The following is a 24,138-nucleotide window of genomic DNA, read 5'->3' as shown; positions in this document are numbered from 1 at the left end:
TGCATCATGTTCTTTCATCGTAGTCGCGAAGCTATTCGAAGCCTACAAATATTTTCAGAAAGTTAGTAGACATGACTATAACAAATAATTAAATATGAAACACATTAACTATGACAAACAACTGTATACCGTGAATGAGGACCACAATCTGTCTATCAGCTCTTTTGAATACTCTTTCCATTGAGCGATCGGTCCTGGTAGATGTTGAAGTAGTGAATTCCTAATATCGCTAGGACCCATATCATCGTTTGGTGATTCTTCATCTACTACAGTTGTTACATCACTAGGACCCATAGCAGAACCCAGTTCTGTTTCTACGGCATCAAATATCAATTCCATATATGGATTATCATGCAGCACATTCACCCGTGCATCAAAATTGTATCTAAATTCTTCACCATGAATCATCTAATTCTGATAATCACTCACAAAACTCTTCCTGTATAGGCGATGTCTAACGCCATGAGGTTCTACAAATCAATTGCTCTTACAAATCTTGCAGGAACACCTAATCCGACCTGTGGGATCTACTCTACTGACACTTGCCATTGCAAATTCAATAAAACTTTCAACACCATCCATATATTCATGTGATAACTCATTGTCAACTATCATACGGTACATCCATTCACGGTTTGCAGTCATTTTATCGTATGATGTTACAAATAGTATCCTAACCAGTTAAAAGAGAATCATTAGAATGTTATGATGTCATACAATTACAAGAATTATGATGCATGCATTGATAACTTAATATTTTCATGTACAAACTATTCATAACATGATACATTCATTTGAAGCATGCTTTCATCATACAATTTCACATGTAAGTCATAATCAAATTGAAAGTAACTACATGCAAGCATGGATACAATCACATCAAACATTTCAATACATCGAAAACATTCATATCAAACATGTACCTGCAACAAACACACTCCAATATCTCGCTAACTACTATCATGCCTAGCATGAAATCCGTACTTCAAAAATAAGAACACTTCTATTCTCATACATTAAAATCATGTTCAGCATGATCTCCAAACTCCAACAAAGGAGTCCTAGATATCAACAACTAAGTGAGTGTGTGAACAATAAAGTGTTGCATCTAATAAAATAAATAACATGTGATGCACTTGCATCACTTATTCACCATGGGTATTTACCCGATTTGCATTGTTTTTGTCACTTACTTACCACGGGTGGCGGGGCACAAGTGGGATCCATTGAGAAATCTGCAAGAGACACTGTGTTAAAATGAAGTCACCCTCTGCCGAAAGGAAAAAATTTAGAATAAATATCGAAGTCAGATGGGATTCAGGCGAGGCATAACGTCTCCTAGGCATCGACCACCTCTCCGTCCGGCCGGCCAGTTAGTAGGCCAACGATATACGACAGCGACACAACATCTTTGGAGGCAGTGATCGTCCCTCGGAGCGGCAGGCACGAGGTGATGCCATGGTTCAGAAATCCGGCGATTGTCGCCCCCCCCCCCGGCTTGTCGCCCCCCTGTCGAAAAAGCAGGGGGCGACCTCTGCCTGAATAAAAAAACGAGGCAAGGGGGGCAACCCCTTGCCGAAAAAAAAAGAGGTAGGGGGTCGCCCCCCAGCCTAAAAAAAAAGAGGCAGGGGGGCGACCTCCTACCGAAAAAAAAATGAGGCAGGGGGTCGCCCCCCCCCCCCTGCGATTCCTTGCCCGAATAAAAAAATAAGGCAGGGGGGGCGACCCCCTGCCGGAAAAAAAAGAGAGGCAGGGGGTCCCCCCCCCCCCCCTCCCTGCCAAAAAAAAAGAGGCAGAGGGGCGACCCCATACCAAAAAAAAAAGAGGTAGGGGGTCACCCCCCTTTACCAGAAAAACAAAATGAGGCAGAGGGGGGGGGGGGGGGGGGGGGCTGCCCGAATAAAAAAAATGAGGCACCCCCCCCCTGCCGGAAAAAAAAAATGAGGCAGGGGGGGCGACCCCCTGTCGGAAAAAAAGCACCCACTTACTTGGGAGACGTCGGGCGGGGGGCGACGGGTGGCGCAACGGGGGGCGATGGGCCTGGGGAGGGACGGGCGGTGGACCGGGGAGCGACGGGCCGAGGAGTGCGTCGGGCGGGAGAGGGCGGCGGCCGAGGGAATGCGTCAGGCGGGAGAGACGAAATATGAAAGAGAAAGAAGGGTTCTGATTAGGGATTTATGGGAAACTTAGCGACGGATTTGGCGATGACCTACTTTCGTCGCAACTATGTCGCAAATTTACATGACCAGTTAGCGATAGAATATTTTCGTCGCTAACATCGTCGCTACGTAGCGACGAAAAAACTGTCATCGCCAAATCCATCGTTAAATGCGACGGGTATTGCAACAAAAACCTGACGTCGCTAAGTTGTCGCTAATTAGCGACAGATTTGGCAAGAAAAGTTTTTTCGTCGTTATTTTTGTAAATATTATGAATTTTAGCGACAGATTTGTTTCTCTCGTTAATCCGCCGCAAAGTTGCGACGAAAAAAACCCATCGCAAACTTCCATCGCTAATGGTCATTTTTCTTGTAGTGACACCTTGTTTTCAGAAAGCGATCAACAGATACTCAGATACAACCTCAGCAATGCACCTAAAATAGAAAAAAATATGCACCAAAACACTTGTTTCAACTGTTCTAAGCTACTTTCAGTCACCATCACCAAAAATCGAGAAAATAGTGAAAATAATAAAAATAAATCAAAAAATAATATTTTTAATTCTACCAATATCACCTTGATCTAATGAGTGGTTAGAGAGGAATGACACTCGGAAAATAGTATGTCTGACAACTGTCGTCTGCAGGCCAGAATTTTGCTCTAGTTTTGCAACCTAGAAATGATGATCCTATAAGGGTTTTAAGTTTTGAATCAAAACAAAGGAGTTTCATACCTAGATCTCAACTTTCCAACAGTTGTAAAAGCACTAGCTTTTGATATCAAAGCTCTAAGATACAATTTGAAAAACAAAAATAGGTCTATAGAAAATAGTCAAAAAACTTGATTTTTGCTTATTTTTAGAGACCTTAAAGGTGGAATTCGAATCTATGTCAAACATGAAAACTATAGGGTTAGTTTTCTATTTTCGAATGAATCCTAGAATGTTAAAACATGGCCTATGAACAAAGTGATATGGCCTTGCCAATGTGGCAGAGTCAAATAGGAAAATGAAGCAAGCTTGGATTTTGGAATCGGGGGCATACAATATCCAAAAAACAATGCAAAACAAAATGTACTAACCTTGCAACACAAAAAATCCTAGACAAGCAGTCTCACCATGATTGCCATTTTATGGATCACCAAAATTTAAAAATAAAAGAGGAGTTGTCCAGAAAAAGATTTTAATTTCGATAAAAAACTAGATTTGAACTTGATATTGATAGAAGTTATGGGGTCCTCCTTTAAGTTGTGCGGCTTTCCTCCCCGTTGAGTGAGGATCAACCACACAAAAAGCTTAAAATCTTCAACACGAGCTTCAACTTTGTGTGTTCTCGTACCTCGTACACAGGTCCTAAGAAAAGAGGGAGTGCTTGAAGGTGTGGAACACCACTAAGAATAAAAAAAGAGAGAAAACATGAACACTATATGAATGTTAGGAAATTTTATACTTAAAAACAAATAAAAAAACAAATCTCATATCAAGTTTAGATAGTCATTTCCTACGATGTGATAAGCGTGGTGGAACTCGAGCAGCACTCTGGCACCAAAAGTGGGTGAAATATGAGATATGAGTCCCAGGCTAGGGTAAGTGAACTCAGCTAGGCTAAAGCACTAAGTCTAGGTAGGTAAGGATTTCAGCGTAGTATAAATGTGACTAGGTCTCCAACTTCAGTTCTACTAGAATGGGAGGGGGGTGGATCCCAGTTTATAGCTTTTTTGGTAGATTTCAGCATAATTCTCGCAAGTTCGAGATCTATCTAAGGATGAGATGGTGTGATCCTATTGGCCGAAGTTTGAAATGGGTTCTCTAATTGGCCAAGGAGGTTTCTAGCCTAAATCTAGGGATTAGATAGGCTTAGGATTTTAAAGATTTAGGATTAGGCTAGATCATATCTCATGGTTTTGTGAGATAGGAATAAAAAGTGATGGTTTCTCCAAAATGACATGTTTTTTAATTAAAATATCAACAAATGACACAGCTAATGATACATACTGTTGGCAACACTTGATATCTCTTAACGATAATCCATGTGTAGTTAGGAAAGTGCCAATGACATATCATGGATTCAGCTGACTACTGACAACAATTCATGTGTCATCAGAAAAATACTAACTGCACATCATGGATTAGGTTAACTACTAACAACAATGCAAGTGTACTTGTTAATGACACAACATGTGTTGTTAGGCAATGTCAACTTATTTTGACCATAACTTTGGATTCTGGTATTAGATTAACTTGATTTTTTACTTGTTTGAAAGCTAAGATCTAGTTTAATTTTTCTTTTAGTAAAAAATCTTGAAGAAGTCATTTTAAAGGACAAAAATGAGATTGAAGTTAACCTTGTTTTGAAATAAGCAGAAGAAATGAGATCTTTGACATATGCAATGTCTTGATAAAAAATGGGGTGTCTACAACATCAACACCTTAGTAATGCTTTATTATCTACGGGGTTTGCTAGATCTTGCACAAAGACAACACTTTTTATTCTTAACAGAGCAAAATCGATGATCTATGTTGATGACATACTTGTCACTTGGAACTTATCCAGTGCTTAACTTAGTCATACCTTTCATCTCAAAGAATTGTTTCATCTCAAATATTTGGGTAATTTACATTATCTTGGGCACTAAAGCAGTCTAAATGCTTAAAGGACTTATGCTTTCTCAAAGGAAATACATATTAATTCTCTTTCCTAGATATGATTGGGGCAAAATGAAAGTTGTATTCTATCTAGTTCTTTGGTTCTCAGTAAGTCAAGATATGGGGGCTCTCCTTGACAAGACCTGACTTAGCATTTGTAAGGTTTGTTAATTCATACAGTCTCCCACAATATACCACTAGGCAACAGTCAAATGGATCCTTAGATATATCAAGCAAACCATCAATTTGGACTCTTTGCACAAAGTTTGATGCAAATGAGGTGAGATGTTCTAATGATCGCAAAGTCTAACATAAGCTATGTTGTCTTTTTAGGACCAAACATTCTTTCTTGGAGCTTTAGAATGCGAAACATAGTCACCCATTCTAGTACAAAAGTAGAATATAGAACAATTGCAAATGCCACAACCGAACTTCTATGGAACCAATATCTCATAAAAGAACTGAGAATATCACATTCATCTCCAACTACATTATGGTGTGATAATGTCAGCTCTACCTGTGTCTGCTCATGTGTTTCAACAATATAGCAAACATGTGGAGATCAATGTCCACTTTGTTCGAGATCATATTGCAAAGAAGAAACTTATTGTTTATCATCTTTTCTCATATAAGCAAATTGTTGATGTGTTGACCATAGCTCTTCCTACCACTCGATTCATTGAATTTAGAAGCAAACTCAATCTTCATCAAGGTACATTGAGTTTTAGAAGAGATGTTAGAGATGTGCATCAAGATCCAAAGTCCAAAACAAATTAACTGTACCCAGTCATACATGGCACCAAATACGAAAAGATAAAAACAACACAACTAGGCAAATCCTCCTCCAATGTGCTTATCTAAAGTTTGTCTTAATTATAGAAGTTTCACTAAGAAAGAGATAATTTTGGGTTCTACAAATTATGTATCTATTCCCTCACAAATGATTTTCTTGATTACTGGTTGTTTAATCCTTCTTCATGATTGAGCAATGTTTAAGCTAATAAATGGTCCATTCATGTGTTTTAAGGAGCTAAAAACTCAATCCTGATGGGGTTTTCTGCTGCAAGAATTATTCACCTCCATGTGTTAGATGGACAAAAATAGCATTTGATTAATAGAACAAAAAATTAGGAATGCTTTTTTAAGAAATTCAAAATTTAGGCATGTGTTTTTTTATCACAAAAAATTAGGTGTCTGAAAATTTCCCAAAAAAATACAGAAAAGGAAATTTTTTAACAATAGAGTTTCACTGTTACTTGAAACATTAAAATTAAGGTTATTTATATAAAATTATGTCCAATAGTTATATATAATTCCACTTTATAGCTAAAAGGTTTGATATTCAAATGCATACCTCACTTATTCTATGGTTAACCAAACTTGCAGTTAACCTATAAGTTAGTGTTTCTTATTTTCACCAAAAATCATGATTTTACTTCTAAGAGATGCTTGTTTCAAGGGTAAGAAGGATAACAAGGTGTCATATTAAACTCATTTCTAATAGAAAGTTAGATAGTTTGACAGCTTTACAATGCAAAACATAGTCGCCCATTCTAGTACGGAAGCAGAATATAGAGCAATTGTGAATGCCCCAACCGAACATCTATGGACCCAATATCTCATAAAAGAATTGAGAATATCACATTCATCTCCTCCTACATTATGTGGATTGCATATGTGTTTCATCAACATAACAAACATGTAAAAATCAACGTCCACTTTGTTAGAGATCATATTGCAAAGAAGCAACTTCTTGTTTATCATCTTTTCTCGTATGAGAAGATTGATCGGTTGACTATAGCTCTTCCTACCACTTGATTCATTGAACTTAGAAGCAAATTCAATGTTCATCCCGGTACATTGAGTTTGAGAGGAGATGTTAGAGATTTGCATCAAGATCCAAAGTCCAAAACAAATGAACTGCACCCAATCATACATGGCACCAAATATGAAAAGATAAAGACAACACAACTAGGCAAATACTCCTCTGGTGTACTTATCTAGAGTTTGTCTTAATGATAGGAGTTCCATTAAGAAAGAGATAATTTTGGGTTCTACAAATTATGTATCTAATCCCTCACAAATGGTTTTCTTGATTATTGGTTAATGTTTAGTCTTTTTTTCATGATTGAGCATTGTTTAAGGTAATAAACAGGTCCATTCATGCGATTTTCTTCAGAAAGACTTACACCTAAATGTGTTAAATGTCTATTATGTTTAATACTTCATGCATGAGTTGGTGAGAAAAAGGGGAAGATATTTGATATGCTTGGGTTGGTGGGAAAGGAGGACATGGGAAAGCTTAACAATGTGAGAAAGAAAGTTGATGGTAAATTTACTAATTTACCCTTAAAACTCAACTTGGCTTAATAATAATTCAAGTTAAATGGACAAAAATAGCATTTGATTAATAGAGCAAAAATTTAGGAATGCTTTTTTTTTTTTAAAATCAAAATTTAGGTGTGTGTTTTTTATCACAAAAAATTAGGTGTGTCTGAAAAGTTCCCCAAAAAATAGGAGTTACAGAAAAGGAAATTTTTTAACAATAGAGTTTCACTATTACTCTAAGCTTTAAAATTAGAGCTATTTATGTAAAACTATGTCCAATAGTTCTATATAATTCCACTTTATAGCTAAAAGGTTTGATATTCAAATGCATACCTCACTTATTTTATGGTAGTAAATCTATAATTGGTGTTTCCTATTTTCACCAAAAATCATGAATTTACTTCTAAGAGATGCTTGCTTCGGGGGTGAGAAGGATAACTGGATGTCATGTTAGACTCATTTCTAATGGAAAGGTAGATAGTCCGAGAGCATTTTTTATAAGGTGTATTTTTGCATGTTTTTTTTTACATGAGAAAGATGAGTAAGAATCTCATAAAGAATCATATCATTCACCCTTTCTGGTATAGAGTTAACATGAACTTTGCATGGTTTACGGTATATGAACTTGATATTTATATGATTTTTGGAAAAAATATAGACTATTGTTGAAAAAAATATTGCAGAACCTCCAATTTGTATACCTAACAGAATCACAATATAAAAAATTCAAGTCATTTCTTCTCCTAGCTTATTTGTAAAAATGAAACCAATTGAAATGAGACCGATTATAAGAGAGAGAGAGAGAGAGAGAGAGAGAGAGAGAGAGAGAGAGAGATTTAACAGGGATAAAGACCAAGGTCTGACGAAGGTAAAGTTCAAAAACTTTTATATGTATTCAACCTAACCATAGTTAAATCGAAGAGATTAAGTGGCACACAATTGCATGAGAAAAAAAAGACCATTGAAATGCAAAGTTTTTTCAAGTCCTGAATACAAATCTTACAAAAGAAATGGTTGGTCATGAGAGAGAGAGAGAGAGAGAGAGAGAGAGAGAGATTACTTGTTGGGCATGAGGTGAGGATGCTATAGGGTATAAATTTTTAAAGGTGGTTCTCATAAGACATCCTCTTTTGGTGAGAAATTCATTTGGGAGGGGGGATGATAGGAAATGTATTTCTTACCTAACCTACAGTAGATGGAAAACTAGCGTCCCATTGACCATAGGCCTCAGTTAGTGTGTCAGTTCCACACGTGAGAATAGCTCGTTTTTAGAAAAAAAATTAAGTTGTTTTATGTGAAATAAAAGCATCTTTAAAAAAAATTGCTGATTTTACCCTTATGTATCTTTTTTCTTTTTCAATTTAATACCTTTTTTCGTTTATCCCCCCTGAAACCACACGATCTCACTAGATTGCACGACTCCCCAATCTTCCACCAACAAATCAATGATTCATTTAAGGCGTATCAAATGAGGGTAGGAGAGAAGGGTTTGTAGGATTAGAGAGAGAGAGAGAGAGAGAGAGAGAGAGAGAGAGAGAGAGAGAGAGAGCTTTTGCATCAAGATTGGGCAACGAGGTGGGACTGATTATGATGTTGACCTTTTGTAGTTGTGGGAATTTGTTTTTAGTGGATAGTGGGATTCATGGGGGCAAAATTGGTAAAGAGAAAAGAATATTTAATGAGGGTAGAACTGGTATAACCTTGAATTTGTTAACCATGGTTAAAGGAAGAATAGCACCGGTGGTACGAATTTGAATAATGCAAGATAAAACTAGGTGTGGTTTTAAATTGTACATTTTGTAAGTATGAATTTGAATTATAAAAAGAATTTTGTACATATGGACATGCTTTTAGATACATCCATACATGGGGCCCTTTATTTATTTATTTAATTAATTTATTTTGTTCAACTCTGTCTCAATCTCTCGCCAAGAGGGGGGGGGGCGTTTGTCTTGCAAAAAAAAGTGCAGGTCACCTTGTGTTGAGACGTTGCAAGTTCAAATCCAATGGTATATGAATGTATAACTGATAGGGGTATGCCTAACCCAGCTTTCTCTACCGAAAAAGCTTCTTTCTCACCTTGCTCATATGCGGGCAGGCTGAGCCGGGGCGGTCTCTCCGAGTAAAAAAATAAAAATAAAAATAAAAATCTTTTCGTGCGCACGTGCGAGCGTGCGAATTAAGGAAAAAAAGTGGAAAAAATAAAATAAAATAAAAAGGAGGAAAAGGAAAAAAAGAGAGTAAGAAACCGAGTGTGGACGGAAAAATTGGGGGAAGCAAAGGGAGACCCCGCCGCGCGATCTGATGGTTTTCTCCCCAATACCACCCTCTCCCTCCGAAACCGCTCTCTCCGTGCCCTAAAACCGCCTGGATTGCCCCCTCAAAACCGCCCCCGACGCATCGCCACGCGCCCTGCCTAAACCGGTTGGCGGTTTTGACGTCGTCGGGATCCGTGGGAAAAAAATCCCCACCAGCCGAAAACATATCTGGATTTTTCCCTGGATTTCTTTTATTTTCCCGATTCCGGGAAATTATCTGGTTTTTCTCTTCTCCTCCTTCCTCCTCCCCTTGCTCTCCCTTTTCCGTTTGTTGGCTTTTCATTTTGTTAGGAAAAAGGGAGGGTGAGGGTGTTGGCCCGTGTTTATGCAGCCGGGCTCCCAGCAGGGCGGCGGCGGCGCCGCCCTGCCTCACAGTCGGAATCCGCCGCCCTGCCGCTCATCCTCTGCATCTCCGTCGCCGTCATCGTCGTCGTCGGCCGTCTCCGCCTCACAGCTGGGGTTTGACTCGCTTCAGCACCCGCAGTTTCAGCAACGCCAGGTGAGCCTCTTCAATTTCCATCCTTCGTGTGTGTGTTTCTCTTGTTATTTGTTTGTTTGGAGTTCGATTCCGAGTTGATTCTGTTTAGAAGGCGACATTCTTCGAGTTTCTGAGTCGATTCTGTGCTTTTTTTCTTTTTGTAGAATTCGGAGAGCTAGGGTTTAGTGTTAAAAATTGGGAATTGTATGTGTTGAACGGGGTTTTGTGTTTTCTTTTCAAGATTTGTTATTTTCTGAAATTGGTTACTTTTGCCTTTTATTTCTTGTATCTTATTTCCTTTTTGGAGTTCGGTAGCTAGTAGTTAAATTGAGCTTGTGTATGAGATCTTCATCGAAATTTACATCGCATTATGGGAATTTGGTAGATCAGTATGACAGTAAAATAGATCTTTGATTATTGCGAGGATAAGTGTTGGCCAACGTCAATTGGGAGTCAGAGCTGAATCATAAACGTCTCAAATTAAAAGAAATGGATTGACATGTTTACTGGAAGCTTGTAAAATGTCAGGAGGTCGTTCCAGAAGCGTGAAACCACATGAGTTTTTTATGTTTTTCTTACTTCGTGAGAAGCTCGCTTCAAGATAATGGAAATTTTGCTTTTCTCAGTATGAAAGCGAACGTACTTAATACTGGAGATGTGCTTGTCATGTTAGGGCCATTGTACTTTCTTCATAGAAAAACCTTTGTTTTTATTATAAAACCTGCAACAGGATGGGTCTTTTCAGGAAAAGGCTTAAAAGATGTATCTAAGTGAAAGGACAAAGTCTTATCTACCTTTTAGTGTCACTTCCTACTTGCTCTCATTGTCACTTCTTCCCATTATTCTTCCTAAGCAATATAAACTCTTTTGCATTAATGCATTTCTTACATGCTTGCCTCTTGTTTCGGGGATCAGACATTGTTTTTCATTTTGTTTGCTTCATCTATCTTCTTCCTTTTGTGCTGAGATTGTTGGTCATGGGGTTGGGAGTATAGCTAGCCTACTTAATTGGAATTTGCTGACTCTGGATCATCATAAACTGGAGATCTTTATGGCAATACAAAAATTGGGTTGCCAGTAATTACTATTAGAGATGGAAAGCATGGGTTTTGATGGAGAGTTGGAACAAGCCTACAAGAGTACGACAAATAAACCTTTGAGCGATGCATGTGACTACTCTAGCCTGCTTTGTGAATGGATATGGGCTATCATACTCAAGCTGGGTACTGATCGAGTGAGGTATTTGAGTGTATAACTAATGGACTATGGAAAGCACAATGAGTAGTACAAGTGACTATTGGCTGCAGATAGGCCTTACGACTGTTCAAAATCTGTTCATACAAAACTCACACAGTAGATTTGGGATGAAAAATAAAGAGCCTGCTGCAAAAGGAAGTATACAAAGAGGCTGGAGGAAATATACAATGAGACAAATTGAAAGAAGCAGGAAGCAAAAAGAACATAATTTATGGCATTGTTACTAGGTTTACAACCATTGAACTAAAAAATGGTTTGCACATACAGGAATTGTATGTTGGCAGCGCAGATTGTGAAATCTGTGATGCTCAAGCCTAAGGAGGGTTTTTGTCATGCGTGAGTCCACAGTTTTACATTTTATACTGACCCTTATACCTAATTTTTTATTCAGCAACTTCTCACTCTCTCACACACGCACATTTTTCCTTTTCTTTAATCTCAGTTTGGGGGATACTCACTGATATGATTTGAACCCAAAGCCCTTTAATCAGTCCAGCTTTCTTGTTCACCTCGTTTATAACATATAAATAATAAGTTAGATATAGTTACTAAATAGTAGTTTTCTTTACTACTTAGCTACTAAATAACTTCTATGCGATGGCGTGATTTATAGGTGAGGCCGGTGAACCATGATCTGTCTTCTGTCGTTCTTCGTATTTTGTCCTCAATTAGATCACGGCTTTTTGACTCCTTACATGTGTAGAATGATATTGTTAAGTTTGAAATTTGCTACATTATGATTAATGATTGGAACAATATTACTTTTGATCAGTAAATTATGTGGAGTCAGATTCATTTGATGTGCAGACCTCGATCACCATGATATTAATGTCTCTCTCTCTCTCATACACACACATGAACATGTATGGTGTATGTATGTCTGTATTTGGTATGAATTTACCCTGCTTATCTGCATCAACAGGAGTCTTATGACCCATGGCCTTGACGACCATGGTTCAGTAAACTAACGGTTGTTTGGTCAAAGACAAACTGCTGGTGTTAAGGAATATAATCACTGAAACTAGGAGAGAAATGTGACTCTTAGGTTGCTTTTGAACTGATAACAATTGGCATCAACTAAATTAGCTTGGTTTTTGCTTGTATTGCTTCCTGGGTTCGTCGTTTTCTACTTAATCATCCAATTAAATAAGGATAGACTCCTTTAACTGCAATTGTTTGACAATGGAGATAGGTGGTCTACTTGCAATATCTTGGGCTTTTGACAATGGTTTTATAGCTAAAGCTTGCATTAGCAGGTTTGTCAGAGGTTCATAGAGAGCAGTAGCATTGAAAAATGCATAGGCTGATCTCTGCCAGATTATCTCACAGGCATATTCCCAACTTACTAGTTACCCCTGTGTCATGCCCCCTTATAAACTATTCTTAATGAAAAATTACACAACGATGGCATGTCATGTGTCCTTTTTGTTGTCCATGTGACATATATAAAGCTGCATCCTTGACACATAAACAAAGGCCATTAAAAGCAACTAATGCTGTAGCAAAAAACTCCAGGATAGCCTGCTAATTAGTCTAAGAGATAAATGCAATTAAATACAACTATAAAGTAACCTATGTCACATGGATGCTCCATTTTCACTCCCGTTCCCTATCCCCTTATATACAAGTAATACTGATTAACTTATGACGTGGTTTGTTGATCTTCTAGAAAATTCCTATGATAATTATTAATTACTATTGTTGAGGCCAGCTCAAGATCCTGTTCATTGTGGAAGTTGTTCTTCATTTTGATAAGGAGAACACAAGGATCTCCTACATCTTTTCTATGAACTGCGGTCTTGGTGTTTTTGTTGTAAACAACACAACCCAAATCATCACTCTAATTATGTGGTCATGTTTGACTTCCCAGGGAACAGTAGCACTTTCATGCAATGAAGGTGCTTCCGCCTAAATATGATTGAATATTAGGAGCAGTTGTTTTTGGGATATCAGTGGGTTGGGTCATGGGAGGCTGACCCAACAATTCCTTGGGTTCAGTCAGGTTGGGATGAATTTAATCTGGTCTTAAAATCCAAGCCTCATGTCTGACCCAGTTGGGTTCATCTGAACTCAGGTTTGGTCTGAGTTGGTCCAGCCCATTAAGTCATGCTATTAAACAGACAAATGAATGAGGACTTTCTAATTTCTTAATAAACTTGTGTATTTTGATCTTATGTTTTATTTAACATCTTAATTCCTAAATTCCTATCTCACACCATGTTATTGACCAATAGATTGTGTGTGGAATCATAGATAGAAGACTACAATTCTTTTACCATGCATGGGTTGCATTATACTTGAGTTTCCTAAGTGGATCACGACTGCCTAAACCCCAAATTGGGTTGAACCCTGAAATGGCTGGGACATTAGGCCTGCATTTTAGATCCACATTTCACCCTCTAGCAACCTTAATCTAGGGTAGTGAAACAGTATGAGCAGCTTGTGGCTCACCTCAGCTTATCCAAAGCATGTTTGGGCTTGTGAAATAAGCTTGACAAGCTGAGCGATGAGCTGGTCCTGAAGCTTTACTGGGCCGAGCATGAACATGGGACATGGGTGCTTGGCTTGGCTTGACTCATGTAGGCTTGTTAAGAGCATGGATACGTATTTTGGGTACATTATGTATTGTATCTTAAAGTTTAGGAGAGATGGTTGTCTTTCTATGCATGAGGTTTTTTAAACATGGATATCTTTTTCTTGCCATATATATATATTATATCAGTCACCTATATTTTTCAATGCAATTTCTCGCCGAGGTTTTTTCTTTGGTTTTTCTCGAGAAAATCTCAGGAGTTTAAAAATACAAAAATATAAATAATAATAAAAAAGATAAGAAAATATTAAGTCTTGCATTATTTTTCTTGCACAAATATAAAGAAACAAGGTTTAAAATATAAAAAAACAAAATATAGAAAATCTAATTTTAAAATATTAAAAAACGAGTTCTAAAATTTTGGCAATATTTTGAAAGTATCATGATATATTGCTGATAATATCGCTATGTAGTCAAAAGCAATAGGCGGTGCCTAGGTGGTGAGCCCTTAAAAAGACTAGTCAGGGACTAGGTGGGATGAGGTGGACTAGTCGGTACCTCAATTAAAAAAAAAATACACAAAATAAACAAATGCAACATCGCATACCTGATGCTACAGGTTCATAAAACTGATGAAAGTGATGTTTCCTTTTTATGCAGCCTTTGCAACATCCACAGCTCAGAAGGCCTGAAGGAGATGACACCTTCATAGCTTATCAGGTAGGAAGTAACCATGGTGTTATGGGGGGTAGCGGCTTTCCTTCATCTAGCACAATGCCTTTTCCTCCACAAGCTAGGAAGTTCATCGACGTATCTCAACAACAAAACATTTCTCAGGTCCGTGAAGAAAGTCAGGTCAAAGTTCAGAGCTTAGAAGAGCAGGTGCAAAGTCCAGTTCATCAAGCTTATCTCCAATATGCTTTCCAGAACTCTCATCAGAAGGCTACTGGAAATATGCAGACACAACAACAGATGAAAACTGGGATGGTTGGTCCATCTTCTAAGGATCAGGATGTACGGATGAACAATATGAAAATGCAGGAGCTAATTTCTATTCAGGCAGCAAATCAAGTACAGGGATCTGTGTTTAAAAAGTCTAACGATCATCTTGTTCACACTGATAAGAAGTTGGATCAAGGACAGGTTAGTAGTGATCAGCGGAGTGATTTGAAGGCTCCCCAAGCTGTCATGGGACAGTTAACAGCAGGAAATATGATAAGGCCTGTGCAGGCATCACATGCTCAGTCAAGTATGCAGAACATGGCAAATAACCAGTTGGCAATGCTTCAGCTACAAGCTGTCCAGGCTTGGGCTATGGAGCATAATGTTGACCTCTCCCTTCCTTCCAATGCCAACCTGGTTGCTCAACTCTTACCCCTTTGGCAGTCCAAGTTTGCTGCAATTCAGAAAGCTAATGAGGGCAATGTTTCCTCACAGCAGCCACGCTTACCTCCAACCAAACAACAAGCTGTGCCCCCTCTTCCTGTTAATGATCGTTCAGGTATGGTCAATGAAAACTCTGCTCATGCAAGTTCTGTGGCTGAAGCGTGTCTTCAAGCTGGGTCCACAAAAGCCCAGATGACATTTCCTGCAGGCTCTTTTTCAGCTTCTGGTACTGCCAAAGTGGTGAACACCAATAACAATCAAATGCTTCAGGCTAATGCCCAAAATAGGGAGACTCATCCTGACAAGACTGGTAGGCATACAGTTGCAATGGGGAATGGTTTGCCGATCATGCATCTGACACAGCCATCAGCACCTACAAGCCAGAGCCTGAATCAGTCCATTTCAAAGGGTGCCGTTGATTCTGAAGCAATGCAAATGCAATACATGAGGCAGTTGCAACAGTCGAGTCGCACCTCTTCTCAGTCAGTGGCATCAAATGAGGGGCCTCGCAACTTTCCATCCCAAACTGCATCTTTGAACCAACCCCAACGATTGGGGTTTACTAAACAGCAACTTCATGTTCTTAAAGCTCAAATAATGGCCTTTAGACGTCTCAAGGTATATGGTCCTTTTCATTTTTCCTGTCTTTATTACTAATTCAAGGGTTTTAATTTATAGGTTTTGCTGAAAAATGCCAGTTGTATATTTTTTCCCTTTAACTAATTTCTGTTTCCCTTTTCCCCCACTTCTTCTCTTTGCATTCAAAGAAAGGGGATGGGGTTCTTCCTCAAGATATCCTTCAAAACATTTCACCGCCTCCACTGAACTCGCAGCCAGTATATTCTGCATCAGGCACTGCACAGGAGAGAGCTGCTGGGAAGGGCCAAGCAGAGCATGGAAAGAACTTGCTGGCCAGTGATAAATCACAACAGTTTGTGTCTCCTAATAGAGCACACGGTGCACTTAAGGAGGAAAGTGTAGCAGTTGAGGAGAAAACAACCATTAGCAGTCATTCACAAGGATCAATGGGCACATTGAACCAATCTGTGCACATAGGGGTGGCCAAAGAAATGCATAATGCTACCAGCTTGACAAAACCTGATCGCGAGCAAGAGGGAGAGAGTAATAGAGCCCCTGTGAAAAGTGATTTTACTCCAGACAAGGGAAAGAGTGCCCACCAACATACTGTTCCATCTGATAATGTACAGGCTAAAAAACCCACAGTGCCAGGCACTGCACCAGCACTGAAAGATGTCAGTGTTGTGAGAAAGTACAGTGGCCCTCTTTTTGATTCTCCATATTTCACCAAGAAGCATGACTCTTTTGGATCAGCAGCAAGTCAGGCAAGCAACATAAATGCATTATCATTGGGATATGATATAAGAGATTTATTATTACTGGAGGGAGTGGAGGTGCTTAACAAGAAAAGATCAGATAATCTAAAAAAGATTGGCTGTTTATTGTCTGTGAATTTGGAGAGGAAGCGGATCAGACCTGACCTTGTCTTACGTCTACAAATTGAAGAGAGAAAGGTTCGCCTATTAGATCTTCAGGCACGTGTAAGAGATGAGGTTGACCACCAGCAGCAGGAGATTATGGCTATGCCTGATAGGCCTTATCGAAAGTTTGTACGTCAATGTGAACGTCAAAGGGTGGAGCTCATGAAGCAGGTACAACTCTCCCAAAGGGCTGCAAGAGAAAAACAATTGAAAACTGTGTTCCAGTGGCGCAAAAAGCTTTTTGAAGCTCATTGGGCAATTCGTGATGCACGGAACGTTCGTAACCGTGGAGTAGCTAAATATCATGAAAGAATGCTAAAAGATTTCTCAAAGAGGAAGGATGAAGACCGAACCAAGAGAATGGAGGCTTTAAAAAACAATGACGTGGATAGGTATCGTGAGATGCTGTTAGAGCAACAAACCAATATGGCTGGAGATGCTGCTCAGCGGTATGCTGTTCTGTCATCATTCTTATCTCAGACGGAAGAGTACCTTGAAAAACTGGGAGGAAAAATAAAGGCTGTTAAGTATAACCAAGAAGTAGAAGAGGCTTCACTTGCTGCCGCAGCAGCTGCAAGGGCACAGGCATGTAGCTTCTTGACTTCTGGAACCATGATTCTTTTCTCAGTAGTTTTTACTCCCATCACATTTCATCAACAAATCCTTCCTTTTCGGCAGGGTCTCTCTGAAGAAGAGGTAAAAGCAGCAGCTTCGTGTGCTGGAAAAGAAGTGACAATTAGAAATAGGTTTTCTGAAATGAATGCACGAAAGGATGGCAAGTAAGATATTATCGATTGCTCGTCAGTTCTCCTTTTGGATAATCAGAAAGCTTACAATTGCTTTTGCTGTTTATATTCTTCTAAATCTCTCTTTCCACTCTTTAAGTGATACAGCTTGACTTGGTCTTTTTGGTAATCAATCAACAGTTGCTTCTGTCAATGTTCTTGATGGCTTCAGGACGTTTCTGTTTTATTCCCTGCTGTTCATTTTGCTTATTGAGTTGCTTATGTCATTGTGGCTGTTAGGTACTACAATCTTGCTCATGCAGTGAATGAAAGAATAATTAGGCAGCCCTCAATGCTACGGACAGGGACTCTACGTGACTATCAACTTGTAGGTTGCATATTCTTTTTTTCTTTTTTCCATCCCCTCTTCTTTTATCTGCTGTGCTCTGATGCTTCCATTGATATTTGGTGTTAGTATTCTTTCTTCCTATTTCGAACTTCGGCATACTTGTTTGACTGTTCCTCTCTTTATTTTCTTTCAAGTTTTTTGTTTTCCTCATGCAGGTTGGGCTCCAGTGGATGCTTTCATTGTACAACAATAAGCTAAATGGGATCTTGGCCGACGAAATGGGTCTTGGCAAGACAGTACAGGTTGGGTATCAATCTTATTAACTGTACCTTTTGAGACATCGAGCTATGATGCTTTCTATTTACTTGTCTGATCGCATGATCAATAACACATAAGACTAGATTCCTTTGGTTGTCTTAATGTAGCATCATCATTGACAAACCTATACATGCCTATGTAGGTTTTAAAAAAGATTTTTTTTTGGTCAAGTTTACTCTGATTCAATCATGATTTCTCTTTTTGCATAGGTTTGTATCACATGATATTTTTTATGGGCACATCTCACCACAAATGCGGTACTTGCTAGAACTATTTTATGTATTATTTGGACCTTTCTCAGAAAAACTTGAACCTAATGGTTAAGCAATAAAAATAAACAAAAAAGCGCTAGAAATGTGGGAATAAGAGCTTGAAAACTGGTTGAGTGCAAAGATCATTCTGGCAATTACTATGATGCTCACTTTACAAAATATGAGAGAGACAAACTTCAACAAGCGAGTAGTGCAGCATTTTCCTGGGCTATAATGAATTGTTAGTCTCAATAACATTTTGTATCATGACACAACCTCATTCAATGTTTTACTGGATGGCTGTTTAAGCTTGAACGAGATGCAAGTGATTAGACGCTTCTACTCACTGTTATTTGGAGAAGAAAAAGGTCACCCATGATAGATGATTTAACAACATAGCCTCTTGTGTGGAAGAGCATATTGCATGCCAAGTTCTTGTTGTTCTAATGGCAACAATTGGTGAGTTGCATTCTGAAAAGGAGCTGAAAGAGGGAGTATAACCAAGGACTTGGAAAACTGCTCTGCTTGGGAGCCCGTGGTTGGTGGGTGTTGAGGTGATTCTATGAATCCCCAACACCCACCACTGTTTGGAAGCTTGGATATGAAAAACCCCAAGAGAGATTTAGCAGCTCCAAATCCCTCCCATTTTCCAAATCCAGCTAAAATCTCTATTGGATATAGTTGGCAACCCCGACAGGGGACACCCTTCTCGTCTCCCTTCTCAATTCCCTTTTAGTTTACATTGGCTGTTTGAGAGCTCGTAGTTGGCAAGGAGATGCCAACTCCAGCTGGTTGTGAAAACCAGCTCCCAAATGTTGGCAATCCCCAATAAACCCAAATCTATTTGGGATATCCAGGATTTGGCATTTCAGTACCATAGTCACCGATATTGCTAATATTTTTGAAAATATCGTGATATTATCAACATTTTCAGCTAGGCCATGATATTGTCAAAATATCACTATATGTTTTAAAAATTTCTTATTTTTATATATTTTGAGTCCAGGTTTTCTATTTTTGGTTGCTTTTGTATTTTAAAACCTTTTAAGACTTGATTTTTCATATTTTTGCAAGAAAAGTAATAGAAAACCTACTCGTCTCTATGTCACATGGGTGCGGGTATTCGACACTTCCAAAAAACCCGGGTGCGGCAGGGGCAAAAATGTAAAATATATATATATATATATATATATATATATATATATATATATATATATATATATATATATACCGTAGGTTCCAGCATCAAGCAGCTGTCAGCAGATTTTTTTTTAAACTCCGCAGCCCATTTCGTAGGGCAAATTTAAAAAAAAAAAAATCCAAAAAATGGACCGAAATGATCGGGTTGACCGCACCCAAGATCGGGTTGACCGCACCCGGTGCCACACCCGCGTCGAGTCGCGTCGACGCGGGTGCGGCACCCTGCTAGCCGAATCCCTGTGACATAGACTCGTCTTATTATTATTTACATTTTTTCAATTTTTGAATATTCTGAGATTTCTTCAAAAAAAATCACATTTTGAAAATATCGTCGAGAAAAACTTGTTAAATTTAAGTTTTTTGAGGTTCCTGCAGAGAGAAATAAGACAAGAGAAAGGTTTAGGCTGAACTTTCACGATTCTCAATATGGGAAAATCGTGCCTCATTGTGACTATTTATATTCACTTTACACTAAAATACATCTTTACTAAAACACCTTTATTAACACAAAATACAAGAAGGCTAATAAAGGGTATTTTAGGAACACAATATATAATGAAATACAAGACGTTAATGATACTACCTCAAACCTCACACTCTAATAGCCTCCCTCAAGTTGTACATAGTTAACAAACATGGACAACTTGCTTCTTAAATGCCAAAACCTGTTCTTTGTGAGGCCTTCAGTGAACAAGTCAGCCACTTGGTCTTCAGTCCGAACCATGATTGCCAATTGAGGAAGCGGGAGCGGGAGCAGGGGCGGGAAGCGAGGCACTTCCAAAATTTTAGGAAGCGGGAAGCGTGAGACCACTTAGGAGCGAATCGGGAATCGTCTCAGAAGCAACCTAGGAAGCGAATCAGAAGCGAAAAAAAAAATAAAAATAAAAAATACAAAAAATTGGAAAAAATGGGGGAAGCGCGCTTCCCATTTAAAAGTGGCGCTTCCCCGCGCATTTCGGAAGCGCGACGTTTCACACTTCCGAAGCGCGCTTCGGGGAAACACACTTCCCCACTTACCTAGGCGCTTTCGGTAACTCTGGTCCAGACATAGCTGGTCTCAATCTCCTGATCCTTCACTTCTGACAAATAAAATGTTGATCAATTTCGATATGTTTTGTCTTTCCATGTTAAATGGGATTTACTGAAATCTTGGTAGCTCCTTGATTATCACATAATAAGATTGACTTGGGGATGACTTCTCCCAAATCATAAACATGTGTCTAATCCATGTCATCTCAGCTGTAACTTCCGCCATGGAACGATATTCAACCTTTATACTGGGCCTCGTAACAACCTTTTGTTTCTTACTACTCCATGAGACCAAATTTCTTCTAAGAAAAACACAGTATCCAAAAAGAAACCTTTTCTCATCAGGATCTCTTGCCCAGTCGACATCTGAATAAGCCGTAACCATTAACATATTTTTGTGGTGCCTTATTTTTATTGAGCAAGCTATCTCCAGCAGTTTAATTTAAATATCTCAATTTTTTTTCACATCCTCCGTATGTAATTTTTTAGGATGATGCATGAATTGTGACACTTCATTAACAACAAAAATAATATCTAGACGAGTGAAAGTGAGATATTGCAGCATTCCAACTATGCTTTTGAACTGTATTGGGTCATGAAATAATTCTCCACCATTAGCGCCCAATCTCTGATGAATAAGAATTGGGGTTGCAACAAGTTTACAATTTTTCATGCTCGTTTTATTTAGCAGATCCATCGTATATTTGTGCTGAGTTAAAATAAGGGAATCAACTTGTCGATCGACCTCTATCCCAAGAAAATACCGTAACAGACCAAGATCTTTTATCTTAAATTTTTTGTGCAAGAACCTCTTCACTTCTTCAATATGTTCATTACAACTGCTAGTAACAATTATATCATCAACATAAATTAGTAACACAGTAATAAAATTGTTACATTTGTAAATGAAAAGTGAATGATCTAATGGGGACCGAGTAAAAACCATAGCCTTTAATTGCAACCGAAAAACTCTCAAACCAAGACCATGAAGCTTGCTTCAGTCCATAAATAGCTATTTTTAACCTGCAAGCTTGAGTTTTTGGATCCTTTTCACTATACCCTGGTGGCTGCTGCATATAAACTTCCTCTTTAAGATGCCTATGTAAGAAAACATTTTTTACATCCAACTGATTTAGTTGCTACCCTTGATCAACTCCTAGAGAAAGGATGATCCGAATAGTGTTTATTTTGACAATAGGACTGAAAGTCTCATCATAATCATGCCCATACTCCTAAGTGAATTCTTTTTCTACTAGGCGAGCTTTATATCTCTCGATAGTTCCATCGAGTTTATATTTTATTTTATACACCCATTTCGAACCAACTACATTTTTATCAAGCAGTCTTTTCACTATCTTGCATGTCTGGCATTCATGCAAGGCCTGCAGTTCTTCATTCATAGCTTCTATCCACCTATTTGACTGCATTGCAAGCTGAAATGTTTTGGGTTCTTGCTGTTGTCCGATTTGAGTAAGGAAGCATTGAAAATCTATGTTGAAATTTTCATATCTCACCTATCTTTCAATCCGATGTCCCACCCTGCTTGATCTTCTTATTGACTGAAGTTGTAACAATTTATTTGAGACTAGTCTTTCAAGAAAAACTCCACCATAATGAAGTAACACACGTAGAGTAGTCAGGCTTTGAGTGACTATCCAATGTAGCTCGAGCAGTCAAGGGATCTTCTTTGAAGATGTACATGTTGCCACATCTTTCTCCCTCAATGAACATCTTTCTCGTTTAAAGATCCTTGACATACACAGAAGATGGAGTAAATTCAACATACGAATTGGTATCATCAACAAACTTAGAAACAAAGACTATTCTTTTTTACATTAGGGGAACACAACATAATATGATTTAGACAAAGAAAGGACAATATCTCCGGAGTGTGTAATGGGATGACGTCTACCATCTCCACTAATAATGTTATTTTTACCTGAATAAGGAATCATTTTGGAGAAGCGTCACCTGTGATATGGTTGGTAACTCCTGATTCAACGTAACAAACACCTTAGTTGTTTTGTTTGAAACTGAGTCCAGAAAAGGAAGCCAACAAAGGCTCCTTGTCAGGGCCAGTTTGCCCCTTGTTTTGCCTTTGATCCTTAGGTAAATATTTGCTGGATCAACTTTGAACCAACACTTTGCTTTTACATGTTCTTTCTTTTTGCAAATGTAGCATGTAGGAATATTATTATTGAACCTCTTCTTCCTGGAAGGATATTGGGAGTAGGAAGAATTTCTCGGCCTCCCTGATCGTAACCTCTGCCTTTACCACGTTCTCCTCCATGTCCACGACCTGAAAAGGATCCCATAAACAACACATCATGTGAATCTGCTTCAGTCTTTTCTGAATTTGACATCCCCTTCAACGACATCTCATAAATGAGGAGTTTGACCTCCATGTCCACGGCCTGAAAAGGATCCCATAAACAACACATCATGGGAATCTGCTTCAGTCTTTTCTGAATCTGACATCCCCTTCAACGACATCTCATAAATGAGGAGTTTGACTTTCACGTCATCAAAAGTACAAACAGTCCCCGTATACTATAAAGTAGTGGACAACACATGAAATTCGGGTCCCAAGCCAATTAGAGCTTGCTGAATTTTGTCCTTCTCTGACACTTGACATCCAATTAACGCTAGCTGAGCTGTAATGGACTTGATCTTGTTGAAATATTCCATAATAGACATGGATGCCTCCTTCAACATCTGAAATTATCTTTTCAAATAAATGATCTTGGCCTCTGAAATCTGTTAGTAGGTCTGCTGCAATGTATTCCATAACGTCATCGCAGTGCAGTCATCTGGAATTCCCGTCAATACTTCCTTATATCTGAAATTCCCGCCAATACTTTCTAAGATAAGGTTGAAGTGATGTACGCCACTAAGGCATGATCCTTCTTCATCCAGCTGACAAAATCTGGATTCCTAACGGTCCTCATTGCAGTTATAACCCCTTTGTCATCTTTATCTTCCTGCATAAAAAACTCAGATGGAGCAACAACTGATGTATTGAGATGACCAGCGAGATCTTGACTCCTAATAAAAGGAATAATCTATCTTTTTCAGGTAAGGAAGGTGGAGTTATTCAGTTTTTAAGAAATTAATTGGCCAAAAAAGTTAGCAAAGACGGATCCTGAAGAAGAACTTGAATCCAATACAAAAGGAACAAAACATGGCAACAAATAATTAAAGATGAAAATGAGATAATCAATAACCAAGATGCAGAATATTAGCGACAACAATTGGCCGCAATAACAATCACGTCCTTTTTTTTGTAGAAAGGAATGTGAATATTAAATCAGATATGCCGCTGCAAATATAATATCTTAATGAAATCACGCATCAAGGTCAACTTGGAATCTCTTTTTTTGTTGAATGACACAAAACAAGAATCGTTGGCCTTAGGTGGCATCAACCTGTTTTTTCAGATAAATCTGTTCGGCCAAAAAGATGCGACCCAAAACACAAATGAACTGAAATTTATAAAAGAGATTTCAAATCCAAGGTCTTAGAGAGAACAAAAGTAAAGAAATACGCAGATCTGATTCGAAGGGGAAGAAATAACGAGAAAACAATGATAAAGAGAGATTAGAGAATCAAGAAATACACATATATGATTTAAGAATCAATAACTAAGAGAAGAGACAAAAATGTG

The 24,138-nt window shown here is 38.5% G+C and overlaps 1 protein-coding gene across 4 annotated transcripts in view; it reads left to right on the top strand.

The window, feature by feature from the left end:
* Positions 1-9,239: 9,239 nt before the first annotated feature.
* The window catches only part of LOC149844996 (chromatin remodeling ATPase BRAHMA-like), a 50,648-nt gene continuing 35,749 nt past the window's right edge, over positions 9,240-24,138 (top strand). Inside the window, exons 1-7 of one of the 4 annotated variants that reach the window (XM_089995419.1) lie at positions 9,264-9,948; positions 14,378-15,218; positions 15,324-15,721; positions 15,871-17,187; positions 17,281-17,381; positions 17,628-17,715; positions 17,892-17,978. In XM_089995419.1, the coding sequence (XP_089851545.1) occupies positions 9,775-9,948; positions 14,378-15,218; positions 15,324-15,721; positions 15,871-17,187; positions 17,281-17,381; positions 17,628-17,715; positions 17,892-17,978 (3,006 nt within the window). In that variant the 5' untranslated portion in view covers positions 9,264-9,774. Of the gene's footprint in view, positions 9,949-14,377; positions 15,722-15,870; positions 17,188-17,280; positions 17,382-17,627; positions 17,716-17,891; positions 17,979-24,138 lie in introns of all 4 variants that reach the window. The other 3 variants (XM_089995418.1, XM_089995420.1, XM_089995417.1) reach the window with 3 other exon arrangements.

This window comes from Nuphar pumila, chromosome 2 (assembly GCF_984573655.1).
Source record: "Nuphar pumila chromosome 2, dmNupPumi1.hap1.1, whole genome shotgun sequence".
Taxonomy (NCBI): Eukaryota; Viridiplantae; Streptophyta; class Magnoliopsida; order Nymphaeales; family Nymphaeaceae; genus Nuphar; species Nuphar pumila.
The sequence above is the reverse complement of the archived record's forward strand: the minus strand, read 5'-3'. Positions and strand labels throughout refer to the sequence as shown.